Source organism: Lactuca virosa, chromosome 9 (assembly GCF_052849685.1).
Source record: "Lactuca virosa cultivar CGN04683 chromosome 9, Lactuca_virosa_CGN04683_v6, whole genome shotgun sequence".
NCBI classification, from domain to species: domain Eukaryota; kingdom Viridiplantae; phylum Streptophyta; class Magnoliopsida; order Asterales; family Asteraceae; genus Lactuca; species Lactuca virosa.
In genome coordinates, this window is record NC_136434.1 from 110,282,909 (window position 1) to 110,302,156 (window position 19,248).

A 19,248-nucleotide genomic window follows, 5' to 3' on the forward strand; every position below is an offset into this window, starting at 1 on the left:
CCGGTCACTAACATAGCATCATCCTGTGTACCAGGATACCGACCCTAACCAGGTCACTAAACATAATACCGTCCTAATTACCAGGACGCCGATCTAACAGATCGATAAACATATCAACAATCCTATAACCAGGATATCGACCTAACCGGTCACTAACATAGCATAACACCATCTTAACTACCAGGATGTAAATTAGTAAGCATATCATGCAATGATCCAAATACAAACCATAAAGGGCTGACATTGGTGCCTTAGACCCTGTTGATATAGTGATGATAACTCACCTTGCAATGTCAGACTGAACCACGAAAACACGCTCCCGAAACACTGCCCCCAACTCCAACACCTATAACATCAATGATCCAATCATAAATACCCATAAGTTCCCAACCTTTCAAGGTACCCCCATAAGCCAGCTAATCAAACCCTGGTCAAAGTCAAAGTCATCAGTCAAGGTCAACAGTCCATGTTGACCCTAACTCGCCGAGTACCCTCGGCTACACGCCGAGTTCCTTGAAGTACTTGCCCACTCGCCGAGTCATCGGGGTGACTCGTCGAGTCCCTTCGGTTTACGATCGAAACTCTATGGCCACTCGTCGAGTTTCCTTCATGCAACTCGACGGATACACACGCATACATAACTTGGGGAAATCTCATCCGACTCGCCGAGTTGTTCATACAACTCTTCGAGTCTATGGAAATCTCCAACGGACTCGCCGAGTTGTTCATCCAACTCGTCGAGTTCATGCCTATCTTCATATGACTCGTCGAGTCGACCATGCGACTCGCCGAGTCCCTTCAGTCCTTTTTGCCATACAGACTCATTTGAGCCATGCAGCGGCTCCGAACTACAGATCCAAGCTTCTAAGGCATGCTTTTCACGTAAAGTTGCAAACTTTACGTGCATGCATAGCTATAAAGGCTCCAAATGTCCAATCCAAGCCCGAAATGGGGGTTTCCTACCCAAGGAAGGCTTCATTCACGCCCAAACAAGAAACTTTATGACTCTAGGACTTAAGAAGGGTCCAGATCTGAAGTTACAACTTCAGATCTAGCCCATAGTCCACCTTATCAACTCAAGGATTCATAAAAGCCCCAAACTCAACCAAAAAGAGATCTAGAAGGGAAAAGAAGTAAAGGTGGCAACTTGATACCTCTGGAAGATGCTAACTGAGGTAGATTCTAATTCCCACACTTTCCTTGCTCCAATTCCCTTGCCTTCCAAGTTCCTTTTCTCCAAAGATCTCCCTCCCAAGCTTAATACACACACAATAGAGCACCACACGAATTAGGGTTTCTTAAGAGCTCTCAAGAACTGCAAAGAGGCCAAAGGAGGCATAAGTCTTCTTAAATAGGGTGCAAAACCCTAGGATTTAGGGTTTCATCTGCCAGCTCCTACTCGTCGAGTCCCTTCTTGGACTCGGCGAGTAGGTCACTTAAACTCGCAGACCAACCCGCTGCTACTCGACGAGTCAGGCCACCAACTCGTCGAGTAGACCTTGAAATCATGAGAATTTATAACCATCAATTGATACCCGGGAATCGGGGCGTTACATATATATATATATATATATATATATATATATATATATATATATATATGATAATATAACAGATTAAGCAATATTCCAATAAATATAGTGATATTTTGTTGGAATAGTGCAAGGCTAAAAGAGTCACCTTGTGTGATCTAAAAGGCCCATGTTTTATGGAATAACCACCTTTAAGCCCAAGAAATCCAATAAGGCCCACATAGATGGATCTTGTTTCTTTTGTAAAGAAACTGGACACTGGTAGAGGAACTGCTCCTCTTATCTAGAAAGAAAGTCTGAAAGAGACTAGTACTTTAGGTATCTACTGGATAGAACTCATACTTTTCGTGTAACACTCAAGTACTTGGTACTTGAATGTTAATCTAATATTTGTAACTTGATTGCAAATATTTACAGAAGAGTAACTAGCTGAGCACAAGAAAGTTGGAACTACACTCTCGAAGTTTAGTTTATTATTTATGCTTAGAACATAAATTGCTTGTAATATAAAACAATGTTTGTTTTGAAACAATATATGTTTTAAATTTAGCATGTATAAATATTTATGTCTCAATTATCTATTTAAATGTTTGATTATTTACTAGATCGTTTTTTACGTAACGATAATACTCATATTCGGAAAAGATTGACTTCTATTTCTGAGACTAGATCTCTTAATAGAATTACAAAGTAAATATCAACATTCTATAAATAAAATTAAGTTCTATATGCAAGCACTTTTGACTTAAACTTGATTTAAATCAAACTTATACATGAAATTGTTATCTTTATTGTATAAATGAAATCTACATATTCCAACTTCAAAAAAGGGATCTTTAAAGGCAAATAATGTAGTTTATTTGACATATGTGAATCTTATTTATATATAAAAGATTCCTAATAATATTTTCACTAAAGTAGAGAAAATAATTATTAATGAACTATACACTTTGGTGTATGACTTCCTTTCTAATGAATGTCTATGATTAAGCACAAGATACAACCCAACAGTACCATCTAAATCCTTCGTGATGATAAAGGGTTTTGATATAGTTTATTTTCTAATTGGTAGAAATGTCCTCCTTTTAACCTTTTTTTTGGATTATACTTCAATTACTATTAATTGTATCTAGAATACAAACACCAACTAATTACATAATTGTAGAATATTCTAAAAGGGCATTTAGATTATTATATACAAACCCACCAAGAATAAGTTCCTTTATTCCTCTGAAAGTTGAGTTGGCAGAAAGCAAGCTTCTAATGACAAAGAAAGTGGGAGGCACATGGAAGTTGAAGTAGTTCAAGAACCATAGCCTGATCTAACAATTGTTGACACTAGTTTCAACAAGGAATTATTGAACATGAATATCAGCTATTCATAAACACAAATTGTTCACAAAAATGGTAGAAATCATCTATGACTTGAGAAATGTGGAATCTCTCATTGATGAGTTCTTGATGGTTTCTAGTTAAACAATCAACTATGAAAATGTTATATCATATCTTGGATCTGACGAATGACTTAGAGTCATGAACATTGAGATGTAATCCATGTTTCATAATCAAGTATGGGCTTGATTAATCTTCCTCTCTATAGCAAGGCTAGAGAGATTCTTCTAGAAAGAATATATATACATGGATATATATATATATATATATATATATATATATATATATACACCCACACATTTAGTAATACTTGTTATATAATGATTTTCTCATACTCATGTCATTGACTATTGTCCTTATCATACTCATGACATTGACTATGATCAAACCTTTTCACAACTAGCTATGATTAGGCCAACAAGGATATTATTTACTATAACTCCATATTCTTAATATGAGATATAGTAAATAGATTTCAAGAAAGACCGCTTTTCTTAATAGACATCTACTAGAAGATATCTATATAGCTTAGCCTGGAGGTTTTCTTAATCCATGTTATCCTAACCAAATGTGTAAAGCTTAAGATCCACTTGTGGATATAAAGCAAACATCTTAAGGTTGGAATAGTCATTTTAATATAAAGATAGAAGGTATGCTTTTATATCAAAATGAAAAAGAACGTGTGTGTGTTTACTAAGAACTAGTGGGAGGATAGTGATATTCCTAATCTTGTATGAAAGAGACATACTTAATCATTTGAAATGACATTCCGACTATGCAAGGTGGTTTTCACCTTGACTTGGAAAGTATTTCTAAAATGAAAGACTTAGGAATGACAAGATACATTCCTAGAATGTAAAATCTATAAGAGATAGATACAGATGAATGTTAAAGGTTTTAAAATTCTTTTTGCTTGAAATGAAAATATCTTGAAAGAGGTCAAGATACAAGATTCCTTTGGAAGATTCTTCATTGTTACATGACACCTCTTGAGTCCGTCTCAAAGGACCTAGCACATAGGTTGAGCTAGATGAAACGATTTATATTATATTTGTTTGGCAAATGAATCCATCATTTATGTCATATCATGAGATACAAACTTGAATACATGGTTAAGTCACTAGATGACTGTGAGAACATTCTAAGAGTACTTAGGAAGAGCTAAGAGAATGTATATGAGATAATTAGTTTAGAATAAAATCTTAATGTAAAGAGCTACATAGGATTTTGATTTCTAAATAAATGTAGATAATTATGAATTATAATTGGATTATGACTTCATTTTGGAATGAAGAGTAAGTTTAGTTGGAATGAGGTCCAAGCAAAAAACATAATGACACAGTCTACTACAAAATAAGAATACACAACTTTTAAAGTTAAAGTCAAATATGATTGGATGGATGAGTTCGTTGAAATATGTTGATTTCTGCCATTCAAGGATCACATAGAAATCTTTGTGACTTAGAGAGTTGACTTAATCAAGCTAAGAGACTCTATGTCACGAAAGAACACCAATCATATTCTCCAAGATATTTAACTATACCTAGAGTAAAAGTCAAATATGGAGATATAGTATTCGCGAAATTCACACAAATTAAATTTAGTCGAACCCATTAATAAAGTCTTTCCTTTTAAGCTAAGTATGAGTGGTCACACTTAAGCCATACGACTTTTATTATTCTAGAAATGGGATTTTGGTTTGGATTTAGTATTTGGACATTGGAACATTATAACAACAACTATTACATAATGTTTTGATATACTGGGATATGATCGTTACATTAATACTTGTTGTGTTCTATATTAACATGCTTAATCCATGAATAATCTTATTATTCTAAAGGTTCATAGTTGGTCATGATTGTGGGAGCAATTATGAAGTAAGACTAATATGAAAAGGATTGGCTGACTCTCACCATATGAAAGTAGGCAAAAAGTTGTAACCAAGTTTCATAAGTACTTGTCAGAGAACTAGTACTGAACGGACCCGCATCAAGATCAACTCATAGATCGCAGTCGTGAGTGACAATTGATTAAAATGTATTATCTTTGTATCCTTAACACCTGAGATACAGAGTGAGACTTAAGTGTAGGGAGTGCTGTGCTTTGATATGACCAAATGTTGTTCCTTAACCGGGCAATTATAAAAGTCATTTTCGGGTATGGTGTGAACTATGCAAGAGGCTTATGTAGTCAAGATGTGATTTGTTCCTCTTATGTGTTGAGAGTTAGACATCTAACGCGCGTTACCTAAAGTTAATTTACAAATGAGATTGATTGCGATCCAATACTCATGTTCAACAAGATGTCTGTAACAAAGGGAAAATTGATAAAATTACCTTAATACATCAATTGAAGCTTGGAGCTTTTGGGAATTGGATGTTGATGAATGTAATTCTTCGTCATGTGTTATTGGGGGCAGTGAAATGTTGCTAGACGTTCACCACTGTCTATATCAATCTATGATGAGTCTTGTACAAGTGGGAGAGTGAAAGATCTTGTATGCCCAAGTGTCATTATAGAATGATATTGATAATAATATATGATCCTATAGGGTCACACCATATAGCAAGTTACCTTCAATTGATTATTTATTAGTATAATTTTATTATTAATAAATATATCAACACTTGTATTTAATTGGAAAATTATTATTTCATGGAAATAATATTTTTCTAACTGGGAATTTATTATTTGTGGAAATAATATTTATTGGAGAAATAACAACTTATGAAATATATCATAAAGTATGATTATTTATAAGTTATATTTATATATCTTAATAAACTAGTTCATTTTATATAAAAGGTAGTTTTATATAAAATAAGATATTTATATATGACTAGTTATATATATATATATATATATATATATATATATATATATATATATATATATGTTGGGAATTCTTTATAAATAAGATTGAATTTTTATAAAGATAACATGTATGTATATATAAACTAGCTATGAGATAACTTTTGTCTTCTTTTGTGCCTATCCCTTTTCGAAAAAGTGAGAGGAGACCAAGCATGGTCTTCTTTTGAATTGTTTAATCAATTCTACCATGCTTGCAAGAAGCATGTATCATGCTTTTTTGCTTTATGGTCTCTTCTTGCTTTTTGGCCATTATATAAGGGAGGACATGGAAGGTTAGATTAGAGTTCTTGCAAGCCTCATTTTGGTTCTTCTTTGGAGCCAAAATCCGAGAGCACATTGCTCTCTATGGGGCTGCCAAATTTCGAGCTTCATAAGCTCTCCTTCTCCTCCATTCTCTTGCATTTTGATGTTAGAAAAAGTCCCTTTGTTGCTTCACCTTTGAACATATATTTGGTATATATTTCAAAGGCTTATAAAGAACAAATTACAAGTGAATACTAGCATGTTTTGATGGTTCTATTCTTGCTTGGTGGATACTTCTGGAGAACTCTTGTTTTAGAGTTTCATGCCACACTTCATCAACTTCCAACCTCCCATGAGGATCAAAGTCTTCAAAGGTTGTTATGATTTCCCTTCTATGGTTGTTTTAATCTTTCTAACTATTGCAACATGATCCTTGGTGGGTAAAATAGTTTTAGTTTTATTCAACATTTTTAAAGCTTCCGTTGTCATTTTTACCGGTTGTGAAACCGGATTTTTGAATAAAAACCCAACAACACGGTGGTTGAGACCACCGTGATGCTGCCACGTCACCTGAGGGGCGACACGGTCAGGTGTTGGCCGCAACGCGATGACGGCTCGGTTCCAAACCCTAGGTCTCGGGCCTTGAGCTCTATTTATGGGATGTGATGGTAGGGTTCTCTCCACCCTCAACCTCCATCACCTCCAGAGAAACCTTAGCCCCCACTCCATAGTTCCTGAGATTTTGGTGATTTTGACCTTAATTTGTCCATTTTTGGTAAAAAAGTGAGTGGAGAAAGAGTTTGTGGTTGCATTAAAGTTTGGTTAAAGTATGGATCCAACATTTTCTTCTTGTTTCTGAGCTCTTGGGGGTGTAAAGTTTCTACCTTTGAATCCTTTTCAATTAGATCTAGTTATGGACCATTTTAGGTCCCTTTTTGTCCATTTCATTGAGGTCCTTGGAGTTTAGGGGACTCGAAGACATTTCTCTTGACTAAATAATCTTCTAGACTTGTTTCATGGAAGAAAAATGTCTATACATGCTTCTCCTTTAAGCCATGCATGAGTTTTGGTCCCAATCTTAGTTAGGGTTTAGGATTTTGGTTTATGGAGTGAAGGAGATGGATAAAGTTAGAAACTTTATCCATGCATATAGTAAATCGATCCAAATCTAAACTCTAGGGTCATGGACTTTCGGGTTAATAGTTTAAGGGAATGAGTCGTTATGAACGTTCAACACGTCGCAGTGAATGGCTTGTCGCGGTGCAGACGCGAGGCCAAGTCGCGACTACATTGTCTTTTATTGACTGTGACGCGGTCAAGTTGTAGGTCACGACGCTGTGGTCGGTAACGGTTGACTGTTGCCTATTGACTTTTTGACCAATTTAACTTATGGTCAAACTTTAGGGTTTGGGGTTACAGACTGGGGATTGACCTTTGATTTCAAATGTTTAGGTGGTTTGTAGTATCGGCCTTCACTTTTCCTGCGAGTTGTGGTGATTATCTGATTTTCTATGTGGTGAGTCTTCTCACTATATTGTGTAGGACATGTAGTGTCTAAATAAATTTGTTATTTTTTGTGAATTTTATGAAAGGCTATAGGGGGAGCCATAACACATTGTATGAAAGACTGGGGGGGGGGGGGGGGGGGGGATATCAGGAAGGACTGCAGGGGGACTGTAGCAACATAAGTGATTGTAAGACTACGGGTGGACCGTATCATTCATATGGTTTGAAATACACCCCTAGGATGGGGCCTATTGTTATTGTTATGTATGTGGTATCTTGGAAACTCACTAAGTGTTTATGGTTTAAGTTTTAAATGTTTCAGGTACTTTTGGTAGCAAAGAAAAGGCCCGGTTTGATTACATCTCATCCACTGAAGATTTTTGTACTATCTGTTTTTATGATTTTACTATGATATTTGGTTTTTGAAATAAAATTAGAGGGTTAAGAGCATGGTTCTAAAAGGCGTGAGTCGTGGACGAGGCGGCAATGCCACGCCTCAAGCTTTATGAGTCAGGAAAATTTTCAAAATGTGATATAAGGTGGCGGTTTTGCATTAATTTATAATTATATTACCACATAAATATATATTTATATCAAATATAACCAATTTTTAGAAGTGTTATATCAACAACTAATAACAAAATGTTAAAAAAAATCTCAATAGTTGTATGCCCGATATGAAAAGGTATAACAAAGACATAAAAAAACATGTCTCAAACGAAAAAACTCGTATCATAACACGTCATAACATGCCATGGCACGCCATATCACGCCTAACAACAACGCCATAAAACTTTTCCTAACAGCGAAGTCACGTCACGCCTTGGCGCGCCATGATATGCCTTTTAGAACAATGATCAAGAGTTAAGACCTTAGGGTGTGGCTTGGCAAGAATCCTGCCTATTAGGCATCTCAAACGCCATGCCCAATAAATGCATGACAAAATGACAAGGAAATTGACAACACCTTGCTGTTTCTCTATTCTCCTTAGCAAAGTGGTACACCACACCTATTGTTTTGCAAAGAAGTGGCAAAGATGAGATGGAAATGTCAGATTTTTTTTTTTTTGATACCACACGTTTTGATCTAAACGTTATGATATATGTAGATTAAATTTAGGTTTAAAATAATTTTTTAAATTTGAAAAAATAATAAATAATAGAAATTGAATTCCATGACAAAAGTTGATACAACTATTTTATCTTGGGATGGGCTTACAAGATCTTTTCGACCGACCAAAAAAATATCTCACAATTAAAATTAAATACTTTAATTGCTTTTCTTTAAAATATCAATGACCGTCAGATATTTTTGCTGCTGTTTTGCTTTCACGCCCTCTTGAGCACGAAAGTGTGTTGCACTCGCTCCAATGTCGACTTCGCTATACGCCTATACCTTCTATCATGACACGTGTACACCTCCATCAGGCGCGTTTATAAGCTGCAAATTCTCTAGCGCGTGGGACTTTGCAATTAGCATAGCGTAACGTGGAAAAGAAAAGGGTATGATAAAGTGAAACCGCCCTCTTATATAAAGCGGATCCGCCATATCTCCAAGCTAAGATCATCGTTCGCCGGGAATATTTTCCAACGGTTGCCGGAATCTCTGGATCTAAACTTGTAATGGATGCAAATAGAGCTTCCAACGATCATCGATGGACGAACGAGAGACACCTTCATTTCCTGAAATCTGTAGAAGCTTCCTTCGTTCGAACAATGCTGGAGAACAGCGACGATCGCGTTTTTCTTCCGATGGATCGGTACTTGCCGGATAGTTGCGAATCGACGTTAGACTCGAAGCGGATGACGACGGCGCCGACTGGTGCGAAGAGAAGAAAAAAGCATTTTCCGGCAGGTATGTATGATAATGTAAGCGAAATGCATCACCGATGATAAAATTCTATGTTAACAATATGAATCGTAACAGAAAACATGTATCGATTTCTCATGATCTTAACAGATTTATCAAAAATATTATAGAATTTGTTAGATCGTGGAATTTCCGGTTGACAGAAGTTGATGCAGTTATAAATTTTTTAATTATAATTTCTACATGTGACTGTTAATTATTAAACAACCTTTGTTAATTACTAAAAAAATCATCACTAGTTGAAATGAATTTATAAACAAACATGATGTCATGATTCATAGATCAAGCAACTAATATGTATAAAATTATTGTAAATGATTATCAAGAAAAATAAAAGAAAGTATTATAGAAGATATTTTGAGGCCTCTATATTTTATTTGTTTTATTTTCTCTTTTTTTGCAATTAATTAATGTTATATTAATTTAATCAGTTGAAAAAAGAGTCAGAAGATTACGCCTCCATTTTTCCACTCCGCATGAAGAGGATCAGGTATTATTATTATTATTATTATTATTATTATTATTATTAAAAATGGATGCTAATATCTATATAATTATACGTAAAATTGCAGGTAGTTCCACAGATAAAACACATAAGAACCGAGGATGATGACAACAAGTGGACAAGTTCTTTTAGCTTATAACACGTAGGTCGGTTTTGTTTGATATTAAGGATATTATTAATTTATTGGTTAATTATATTAAAACCTTTGATTAATATTATTTAGATATTTACATTCTTTTGAGATATTTTAGTACCACCAACTCCTAAATTGTTTGGTTTATGATTACTTCCAACTTGTAGTAATAATTTCTTGGTGGCCACTTAGTTATATAAAATATTTGAAACAATGACTAACTATAAGTACCCATTAAATATACTATTATTCAAGATATAATTCAATTAAACAATAAAAACCGGACCCATCACCACAATTGTTAATATCTATAATTATTTCGATCAGAACAAGAATAATAGACTTAAAATTCATGGTATGATATTTTATTGTCGTCAGGGGTTGTCGGGTTGAGAGAGTCTTATCCATTCCATTTTTTTCAACCCCCAGTGTTACATAGCATTTTATTCGTCGTAGGCCGGACGGAGTGGTGAGCGGGGAAGCCGCGGGAAACGATCCCGCACGAAGAAACACCACACCGGGGGTGCGGGAAAGGAAACGTGGGAAGAAAGTGGGGGGAGGGAGTCCCGCACTCTCTCTCTCTTCACATGATTGGCTGTTTATTTATTTTTTCTTTTTTTGGAAAACAAAAAAAACCCTAAAAATCATAAAAATACATAAAAAAAATACTTAGAGATCACAAAACTTTTTTTTGAATTTTTTTATGAAAAAATCGCAACTTTTTTAATAAAATCACTGAAAAAAAAATTAAAAAATCAATTTTTTTTAATAAAAAAAAAGGTTTTTTTTCAAAAAAAAATTCAACAATTTTGTATTAAAAGCAGCGATTTTTTCATAAAAAAATTAAAAAAAAAGTTTTGTGATCTCTAAGTATTTGTTTTATGCATTTTTATGATTTTTAGTGTTTTTTTAGGGTTTTTTGTTTTCCATAGAACCTAAACCTATATATATATATATATATATATATATATATATATATATATATTTTTCTTTCCCTTTTCTTAATCTATAAATACTACAACATTCTATCTTATTTTTAACCCATAACCTATATTTCTCTCCAAAAAATATTATTCAAAATGTCATCATCTTCATCATCCGATTCGACGGCTATAGAGGAGGCTAAGTTTATCGGTTCCGTCATGGCGAAAACGGTTGCATACTATCAAAACCGACTAGGCGAAACATCACGTGCACAATCTAACCCAAGAAAGTCGCCGTTGCGTAGAAATCACGAAGTCGGACACGATCGCCTTATAGAAGATTATTTTGCAGATGACGCCATCTACGCTGTAAAGTTTCGACGTCGGTTCCGGATGAGGAAGAAACTATTCTTACGTATTGTTGGCGATTTGGAAGACCGCTTTCCATATTTCCAATGGAAAATTGATGCAAGGCGGAAAAAAAGTTTCTCTCCCATTCAAAAATGCACGGCTGCAATTCGTCAGCTAGCATACGGCATGGGCGCAGACAAATGGGATGGGTATTTTAAGATGTCAGAGCGTACCGTGCGGGAGTGTGTGTACAAGTTCTGCAAAGCGATCTGTTTGGTTTATGGGCAACAATATTTGCACAAACCAACTATCAACGATATCCACCAATTGTACACGGTGCATGAAGGCAAGCATGGATTCCCAGGAATGCTAGGTAGTATCGATTGCATGCATTGGAGTTGGTCATTATGCCCCAACGCATGACGTGGTCAGTACATGAGAGACGACCACAAAGAGCCGACGATCATTCTAGAGGCTATCGCATCACATGATCTTTGGATATGACATGCATTCTTTGGTCCAGCTGGTGCAAACAATGACATCAATGTGCTAGATCAGTCGCCAGTATTCAACGATATCTACCTTGGAAAGTCGCACGATGTAGCTTTTCAAGCAAATGGGGTAGCATATAAGCGTGTATACTATCTTACTGACGGTATATATCCTCCCTTGTCTGTTTTTGTGAAATCGTTTACATGTCCTAACGACCAGAAAATGAAAAAGTTTAAAGAAGCGCAAGAGTCAGCTAGGAAGGATGTGGAGCGAACATTTGGTGTACTTAAGAGACGTTGACAAGTACTAACGGTCGGGGCAAGGTAATATGAGGTGAAAAGGTTACAGCACGTAATGTATGCATGCATCATATTGCATAATATGATTCTTGAAGACGAAGGAAAAGCGATATGCCGGTATAACGAAAATGAAGTTTTGCCAAATGTCGAAGGAGTAGCCGTTGGTACACAAGAGTATAGGGTGAATAGAAGAGAAGTACACAATCGCGACATTCATCACGCCCTTCGTGCTGATTTGGTGGAGCACATTTATAGGGCTCATGTTCAGCCCCCGTTAGAGTTTTCTCACGATGATTTGTCTGACGAATCAGACGAGGATTCTGATATGTTCGTCGAGAGTGAAGATTTCGACGACGAGAGTAACGCTGGGGAGAATGATGAAGACGATCAAGGCGATGACGATGACGATGAGGGCGATGACGAAGACGATGATTCCAAGTGACGTATTTTGGTTTAAATAAAATTAGGATATTAATTATGTTTTCTATGTTGTGGGTTGTTTTATTTTTTTTGCGTTTTTATTTTTTATTTTTCTACTTATTAAATATTAGGTTTAATGTAATTTTTATTTTAATTAATGAAATGCATTTTCTTTTTAATTAAAATTTTTGGTTATTTTTAATCTAAAAATTATAAATCATAAAAATCAATTAATTTTATTTAAAAAAAAAATAAAAATAGTGAGGGAAGCCCTTCCTACTCATTCATTGGGTTTTAGGTAAGAGAAAGAAAAGTGGGGGAAATGAGGGTATGACCCACAAAAAGTGAGGGAAGCTTCCCTCCCACTCCCTCTAGTCTTATTTCATACTTCCAACCCACAATTTCATCTCTTCCAATCAAAGTTCTAAATAACATGAGGCGAGACTTGGCGGCAAGGTAAAAGTTAAGTCATGACAAGACTTGCGAGCCATGACGTTTTTCAAGGCGTGACTTTTTTCTATATATTACAAGAGATAAATCATATAATTATTGATTTTTATCAAGTATATCAAATTTTTAGAAGTGTTATATTAGTATTTAATATAAAAAGTTAACAAAAACTCAATTATTTTAGGCCCGATAAAAAAAACAAAAAAAAAACTCGCGCCTTGAAAAAAAAACTCGCGCCATATTGCGATAAGGCGCCTTGACACGTTATTTGGGCGCTACGCTTAACAAACCCGCCTTGGACGTTTTCGTAACGGCTACACCACGCCTGACGCCATGACACGCCTTGAGGCACGCCATGACGCCATTTTTAGAACCATGACTCCAATATAAATTTGATAAAAAGAAAAAAAGACGAGAGAGGCGGCATAGATACAAATATGCTTTGATTTAAACTAGAAGGGAATCATGCGCGCCGTTGGCGCTGTGTTCGTTTTTTTTTCTCTTGTTAGCAAAAAACCTCCTCTGATAACAGTCAAAGCATTAGTCAACAGAAGGTTCTAATTGTGGAAAAATGTTTGAATTTTATTATTACCTTGAGTACCGGTTGGACTCAAAACGCGGTTCGAAACAACTTTTTTCCATCTTTATGATGTTTTAAAGGCTCTAAAACCACTAATAACCTATCTTCTCCAATGTAATCAATCACGTTCTTTGTGTCAGTTCTAAATGAAATGTAGGTCTAATCCTGCAGTAAACCCGAATGTTTCCTGAAAATTTAAAGATTGTGGAAGGTAAAGACAACATTTTAGTAATGTTTAAATTCTCCCAGAATCATCTTCATACCCACTTGAATAACACTCAATCAGGTTTTCATGTTTTGAAGCAAGAAGATATAAACTTTATCATAATCCCAAAGTCTTTAAAAAATAGTTAAGGGGTATTTGTGTAATTTACCGAATTTGGTAGACTGGGTTTTTGATATTCTGTTGGGCATTGAGAGATAAAAGGTACTTGAATGGCTTTACCAAAATCCACACCATGTTCTTGAACAGAGTTAGTGATTATTTGATGTTGACAAAAAGGGGTTAATTCCATTCTGGTTTGTGCAAACTGGGGTGGGAGGTTCCCTTCTTCATCTTCCTCGTCTATGAAAGATTTTGAAAAATCTTCAAATTTATCTACGGTTTCAACTCGGTTCCAAAAGTGTTGCCAAAGAAGTAATTTTGCCATTCGGATTTCGGAATGGAATCCGTTGGTGAATTTTGTATTCCGAAATTACCCTTTATCACTGAAAAAGAAACGAAAATGTATTGCTTAAATTGTTAAAACCTGCTCAAATTTATAAACAATAGAAAAAATATTATACCTGTAGTGGTTGGAAGATGAATGGTTTGTATGAATTGCTTCGTCCTTTACCATAAAATCCTACATATAAATCCTTTTTATTAGAAAATAAAAAAATAAAAAAAAATTAATCATTGTAAATTTACAAAATATAGTCTCACCTGAGTTGCAAGGCTATAGGTTTTAGCATTTGTCTTGGTTTGCATAGTTCTTTATCACAAGGTGTTTGTTCAATTCTGTGCAATGGTGTTTTTAGTGTTTTTCCATGAAATTTAGGTGAATTCCATGGCCTATGTCTGCTGAAACTGCAATAAAATAAAACAAAAAACTTTTAGAATATACAAATTATTTTTGACACAAAAGCTTTAAAATTTATGCAAACCAAGAAATTGTTGACGAATTGCATGCTGAAAAACACCCTCTCTGACATATTTATTAGCCAAACAATCAATTATCACCTCATAGCATCAACATAAGATGAATATGAGACCATGTGTTTTAGCGTATACGATTGCCACTAAAAGTCAAAGAGCGTTGCACAATCAATCAATTTTTCTTTCTACGACAAAAATATGAACCTAAAAAACAACATAAAATTAAAAACGTTGAAAAAAACTTTTAAATGACCAGGGGCATAATATAATTAGTTTTTTTTGCTACTAAAGCTCATTTCTAATTTCGTCAATTTACTTAAAAAATACTTCTTACCTGCTGAAAAGTTGCAACTCAAACCTTCATCTCAAATAGCTGCAAAAAGAAGGCAAATAATGTATAAAGTATAAACATAAAAACATCTATTCATCTGATGCATAAAAAAAATTCACGTTTTCCATCTTTTCCTTAACATCAAAAAGAAAAAAGAAAAAAAATGCAATATTTACAAATGATAAATATCAAAAAAAAAGAAGAAGGAAAAACTCATGTTTGACCTGCATAACAATGTATGTGGAAGCCTCGTTCACATCCACCTATAACCAAGGGTTGTAAGATGAATTCAAGGTTATTAATTTCATAGTCATCCGATTAATTTCATAGAGTCATCCTGTCTGGATAAGCATATCCAAGAATTCACCCACTTAAATTTTTCACAGGGTAGAAACAAATATAAGTTTAATGTAAAAGAAGAGATAGATGATACAGTTTACCAAGTAGAAACACAATATTGACCAGATTTTTCATTGAGGAGTTTTGTCAAGCAGTTGGTGTTCAAAACTTAAAAACCCATCACAACCATCCTTTTATTATCTTACACGTATCTGCAAGCATCTGCTTTCAATATGCTGAAGAAATAGTTCGTTTCACAAACGAATCTGAATATAGATAATGTTCAGGGGAGATGTAAGCTGATTTGGGGAACCGAGCAATGAAATAACGCACACCATTACAACCCTGTTTTGTTAGTTTTGTTGTTGCAAAATGGATTTAAACTTCAAAACTCAAACTGTTTATACTTAATATATATATATATATATATATATATATATATATATATATATATATATATTAAAATGTTTTGATAATCAAATTGTAACTTGGTTTGGTTCAAATCGGAATGGAATTTGGTTGACTGATTTAGCCATTCATAAATCAATTTGAACAGCAAAAAAACTGTAATGAGGATCGATGATAGATAGAGCAGTGATTTGATTTGAGGAAACATCATATTCATATACTTGTGTACAAAAAAGACCAAAATATAATAGCTTTTATGTATTTTGCCATCAAAATAGATTGTTATTTCTTGTGTCCAAAAGTAATTTGGAATGTTTATTTTGAAAGAAGCAGAAACCATGATTTTATAGAAACAATTGCAGTCCCTTGTCATCATGGATAATCATTTTTTCATTGTTTCTTCGGGTTTTGTTGCATGATGAATCGTAAAACATGCAGAAGGAAATAGTAACATACTTTCATTAGTAACATATTATGTGATATTAATAAGAAAAAATACGTAAAAACTTGATGAAAAGCTGAAAAGGTATAAAAAAACACAATTATAAAAATAATATCAAATAGTAGTAAGCAACAGATAACAATGCAACTTATAAATTCTACATAAGTATATAACATTAGTCAAATCAGGAATAACCTATTAAGTTGAACTTATGAGATAAACCATCAAAGAAACGAAGAATAAACAAATCATAATGTGCCAAAAAGCATACTGTTAGATAAGTATATAATTGACAGCCTAAACAATAGAGTGACAACATTATATAACAAATGTAAGACAAAAATTAGAAATTGTGCCAACAGAGTAAAAACCATTTAATGATATAAATTACGGATTTACCTACCTGTCCAAATCAATATAAACAATAACAACCTGGTGAAAAAAGTTAGCCTTTAGAGACTTTGAGCATAAACTGAAATTAAACATTTCCAAAATAAATCTCACTTATATCATTCACTAACTTAACAAACAACTGATTGCCGATTCATTCGCATTTGCAGGGACTTTAAATTTTTGTCCCCATAAAAGGTATTAACCTTGTTAAGCTCCTGAAGTATTTTATCCCCCCAAATTTCATGCCACTGGTAGAGCACTATACATAGAAGAAAGTGATTTTCCACAAAAAAAAAAAAGCAAGAAAGGAAATTTATGTAAATATAGTCTGGTTACAATACCTCACCGTCATTTTTAATGCTAAACATAGTGGTATATTGAAAAAAAAAAACATAAGTTTCTCTTAAGCATTTCATCGAGCAGGTGGTAGACAAACTTCGAAGTAGAAATTCTGAAAAAAAAATCACCTACATGTAATTTGTGTATAACACCATTACATAAAGATATAATTGAAGCAAAGAAATTTAAAAGGAAATTAGTATTTTGGTCTCAATTAGGCAAAGAAAGCTTATATAAAGAGGAGATTCATATATCAAATTCACAATGGCAGAGAAATTATGAAATTACACACAGATGTTGTTAGAAAGATATGATCAAAAGTGAAAAAATTAAAGAAATAAACTTATTAAAGTATCTTACCAAGGCTTAGTGTTTGTTATGGGCGATGGCGAGAGAAGTGTGTTGGTATTGTGGAAGCTCTCTCATTTCTAATCATACAGTCTTTTTTCTGATCCTGAATTCACATGAACCTAACGATACTGCAACAATTACCAAATTAAAGACCGAAACAAATTGTAGAAGTGGTGAAATTGGAAATCTAAATCAAACCCAAATCGAAAGAAAATCACACCTATACGAGTGAAATTGAAAAGCAATTAGGATTCGTGTAGTTGGTGGCATACCTGATGCTTCTCCCATAAACTGATGTGGTTGTGGACCGGTGGAACACTGGTAGTTCGACGCTGGCAAGCGATTTCTGGAGGTTTGGAAGAAAACATCGACGACGGCGGAATAAATCCATCAACGACAGCACCACGTCTTCCGGTTCCCAAATTGATGATACATGGCATGCGTCATGGTGAATTCGCAGATGCAAGATAAGAAAGAGAGGGCAGAAACAGAATACGTAAACGTTTTGTTGGTTATTGTGGAAGCGGTGGGTTTTGGAAGAATCGAGCCAGGAATACCCACCGATCGGTGGAAGAATGAAGCAGAAGAAGCCGATGAGGCGGCGGTACCGTCTAGGTGAGCAGGGGCCGTAATCGGTGGTGAGGAGGTGGGGCGATGAATCAGAGCACCAGTCGCTCATCGCAGGAAAGTTAAGGAAATAGAGAAAAGCGAACGAATTTGTATTGAGGGGGCAAGGCGGAGAAGGAAAGGGAAGAAGAGAAGAATTGGGGGTTTTTTATGAAAAGGTAAAATTCAGTGGCAGCAGAAGAAAGAGAAAAAAAGTCACTACTCCCCAACATTTTAAGCTTTTATGTTATATATAATTCCCCAACATTTTAAACTTTTATGTTATATATAATAGATTGATACTCCAACTTACACTTTCATCCCCTTATCTATGCTCAATGTTTTATAATCTATCGCACCTTTCATTTTTTTTAATCTAAATCAAGTTCAGAGAAGATATATATTTAGCACATCAACTTTTATAAATTTGCATTTTTCCATTTTTATCAATTCAATTTACGTTTTAGTTTTTCTTTGTGACAATTTAGCCCCTTAAACTTATTTTACTTAGATAAAAAAAATGTATTTAAAGACCCATTTTTACTATTCGCCTTTAAAATCAACCAACAAGACCTATATATGATAGGGTCGAGTTAAATGGTCAAAATAACCAGTTCGGTCTCATGTTTTTTGGACCCTCTATTTAGTTTGGATTTTGGTTTTGGTTCGGTTTTGTAATTATATTACTAAAGTATTTCGGTTTATAACATAGCACATACAAAACATCCAAACTCATAACTATATTGCTAAACTATTTTGTATAATATCGATTGTTAGCTAAGTTTTAAGTACATAAATAATTAATTTATAAAAATATCAATCGACACATATGGGGTTGATAATTAATAAATATAACCAAAAATAATAACTTATCAGATGAAAACGACTAAACGAGTTTAAGGTGGGAAAACATATTCATAAGCTAGTGGAAAAGTTGAAGTAAGCAAAAAAAATCACTTACGAAAACAAATTCAGAAAATAATAATAATAATAATATAATAATAATAATAATAATGATGAGAAATGAGTGTTGGTTGCCAAAGAGCATCCTGAGTGAAGAATAAAGGACGATGAGATCTATTATAAAAAAGAGAGGTAGCCAAAGAGACATTCTACTAACTTTTTAAGTTTGAATTCTCTTTAACAAGTTGGGCTAGCTCATTGAGAGCATCCATTATAGTAATGTTTTTAAGCCCACTTTTCAAATACAAACTATAAGCTAAATGAATTGGTGTTGGGCACGTATACTCATATCTTAAAGGCTACATCCACTCCTGTTGTATAAAAGTTATTCCAAGATGCATGTATTCTAAATACATACACTGAGGG

The 19,248-nt window shown here is 34.2% G+C and overlaps 2 protein-coding genes and 1 long non-coding RNA gene across 4 annotated transcripts; 2 read left to right on the forward strand and 1 right to left on the reverse strand.

The window, feature by feature from the left end:
* Positions 1-9,124: 9,124 nt before the first annotated feature.
* LOC145135504 (uncharacterized) lies at positions 9,125-10,095 on the forward strand. 2 transcript variants are annotated; one of them, XM_079069771.1, is made up of 3 exons: positions 9,125-9,418; positions 9,851-9,909; positions 9,992-10,095. In XM_079069771.1, exons 1-3 carry the CDS (start codon positions 9,173-9,175, stop codon positions 9,993-9,995), a joined length of 309 nt encoding a protein of 102 aa, XP_078925897.1. In that variant the 5' UTR covers positions 9,125-9,172; the 3' UTR covers positions 9,996-10,095. The 2 variants fall into 2 exon arrangements, with proteins under 2 accessions (XP_078925897.1, XP_078925896.1); XM_079069770.1 differs by having other exon boundaries at positions 9,125-9,404.
* Positions 10,096-11,136: 1,041 nt separating this feature from the next.
* LOC145139659 (uncharacterized) lies at positions 11,137-12,123 on the forward strand. The gene is made up of 2 exons (XM_079073403.1): positions 11,137-11,677; positions 11,855-12,123. Exons 1-2 carry the CDS (start codon positions 11,137-11,139, stop codon positions 12,121-12,123), a joined length of 810 nt encoding a protein of 269 aa, XP_078929529.1.
* Positions 12,124-13,958: 1,835 nt separating this feature from the next.
* On the reverse strand, positions 13,959-14,530 carry LOC145135647 (uncharacterized). The gene is made up of 3 exons (XR_013719944.1): positions 14,498-14,530; positions 14,359-14,402; positions 13,959-14,280 (listed from the first exon to the last, which is right to left on the reverse strand). It is a non-coding gene; the product is annotated as an uncharacterized LOC145135647 (long non-coding RNA).
* Between the last annotated feature and the right edge of the window lie 4,718 nt (positions 14,531-19,248).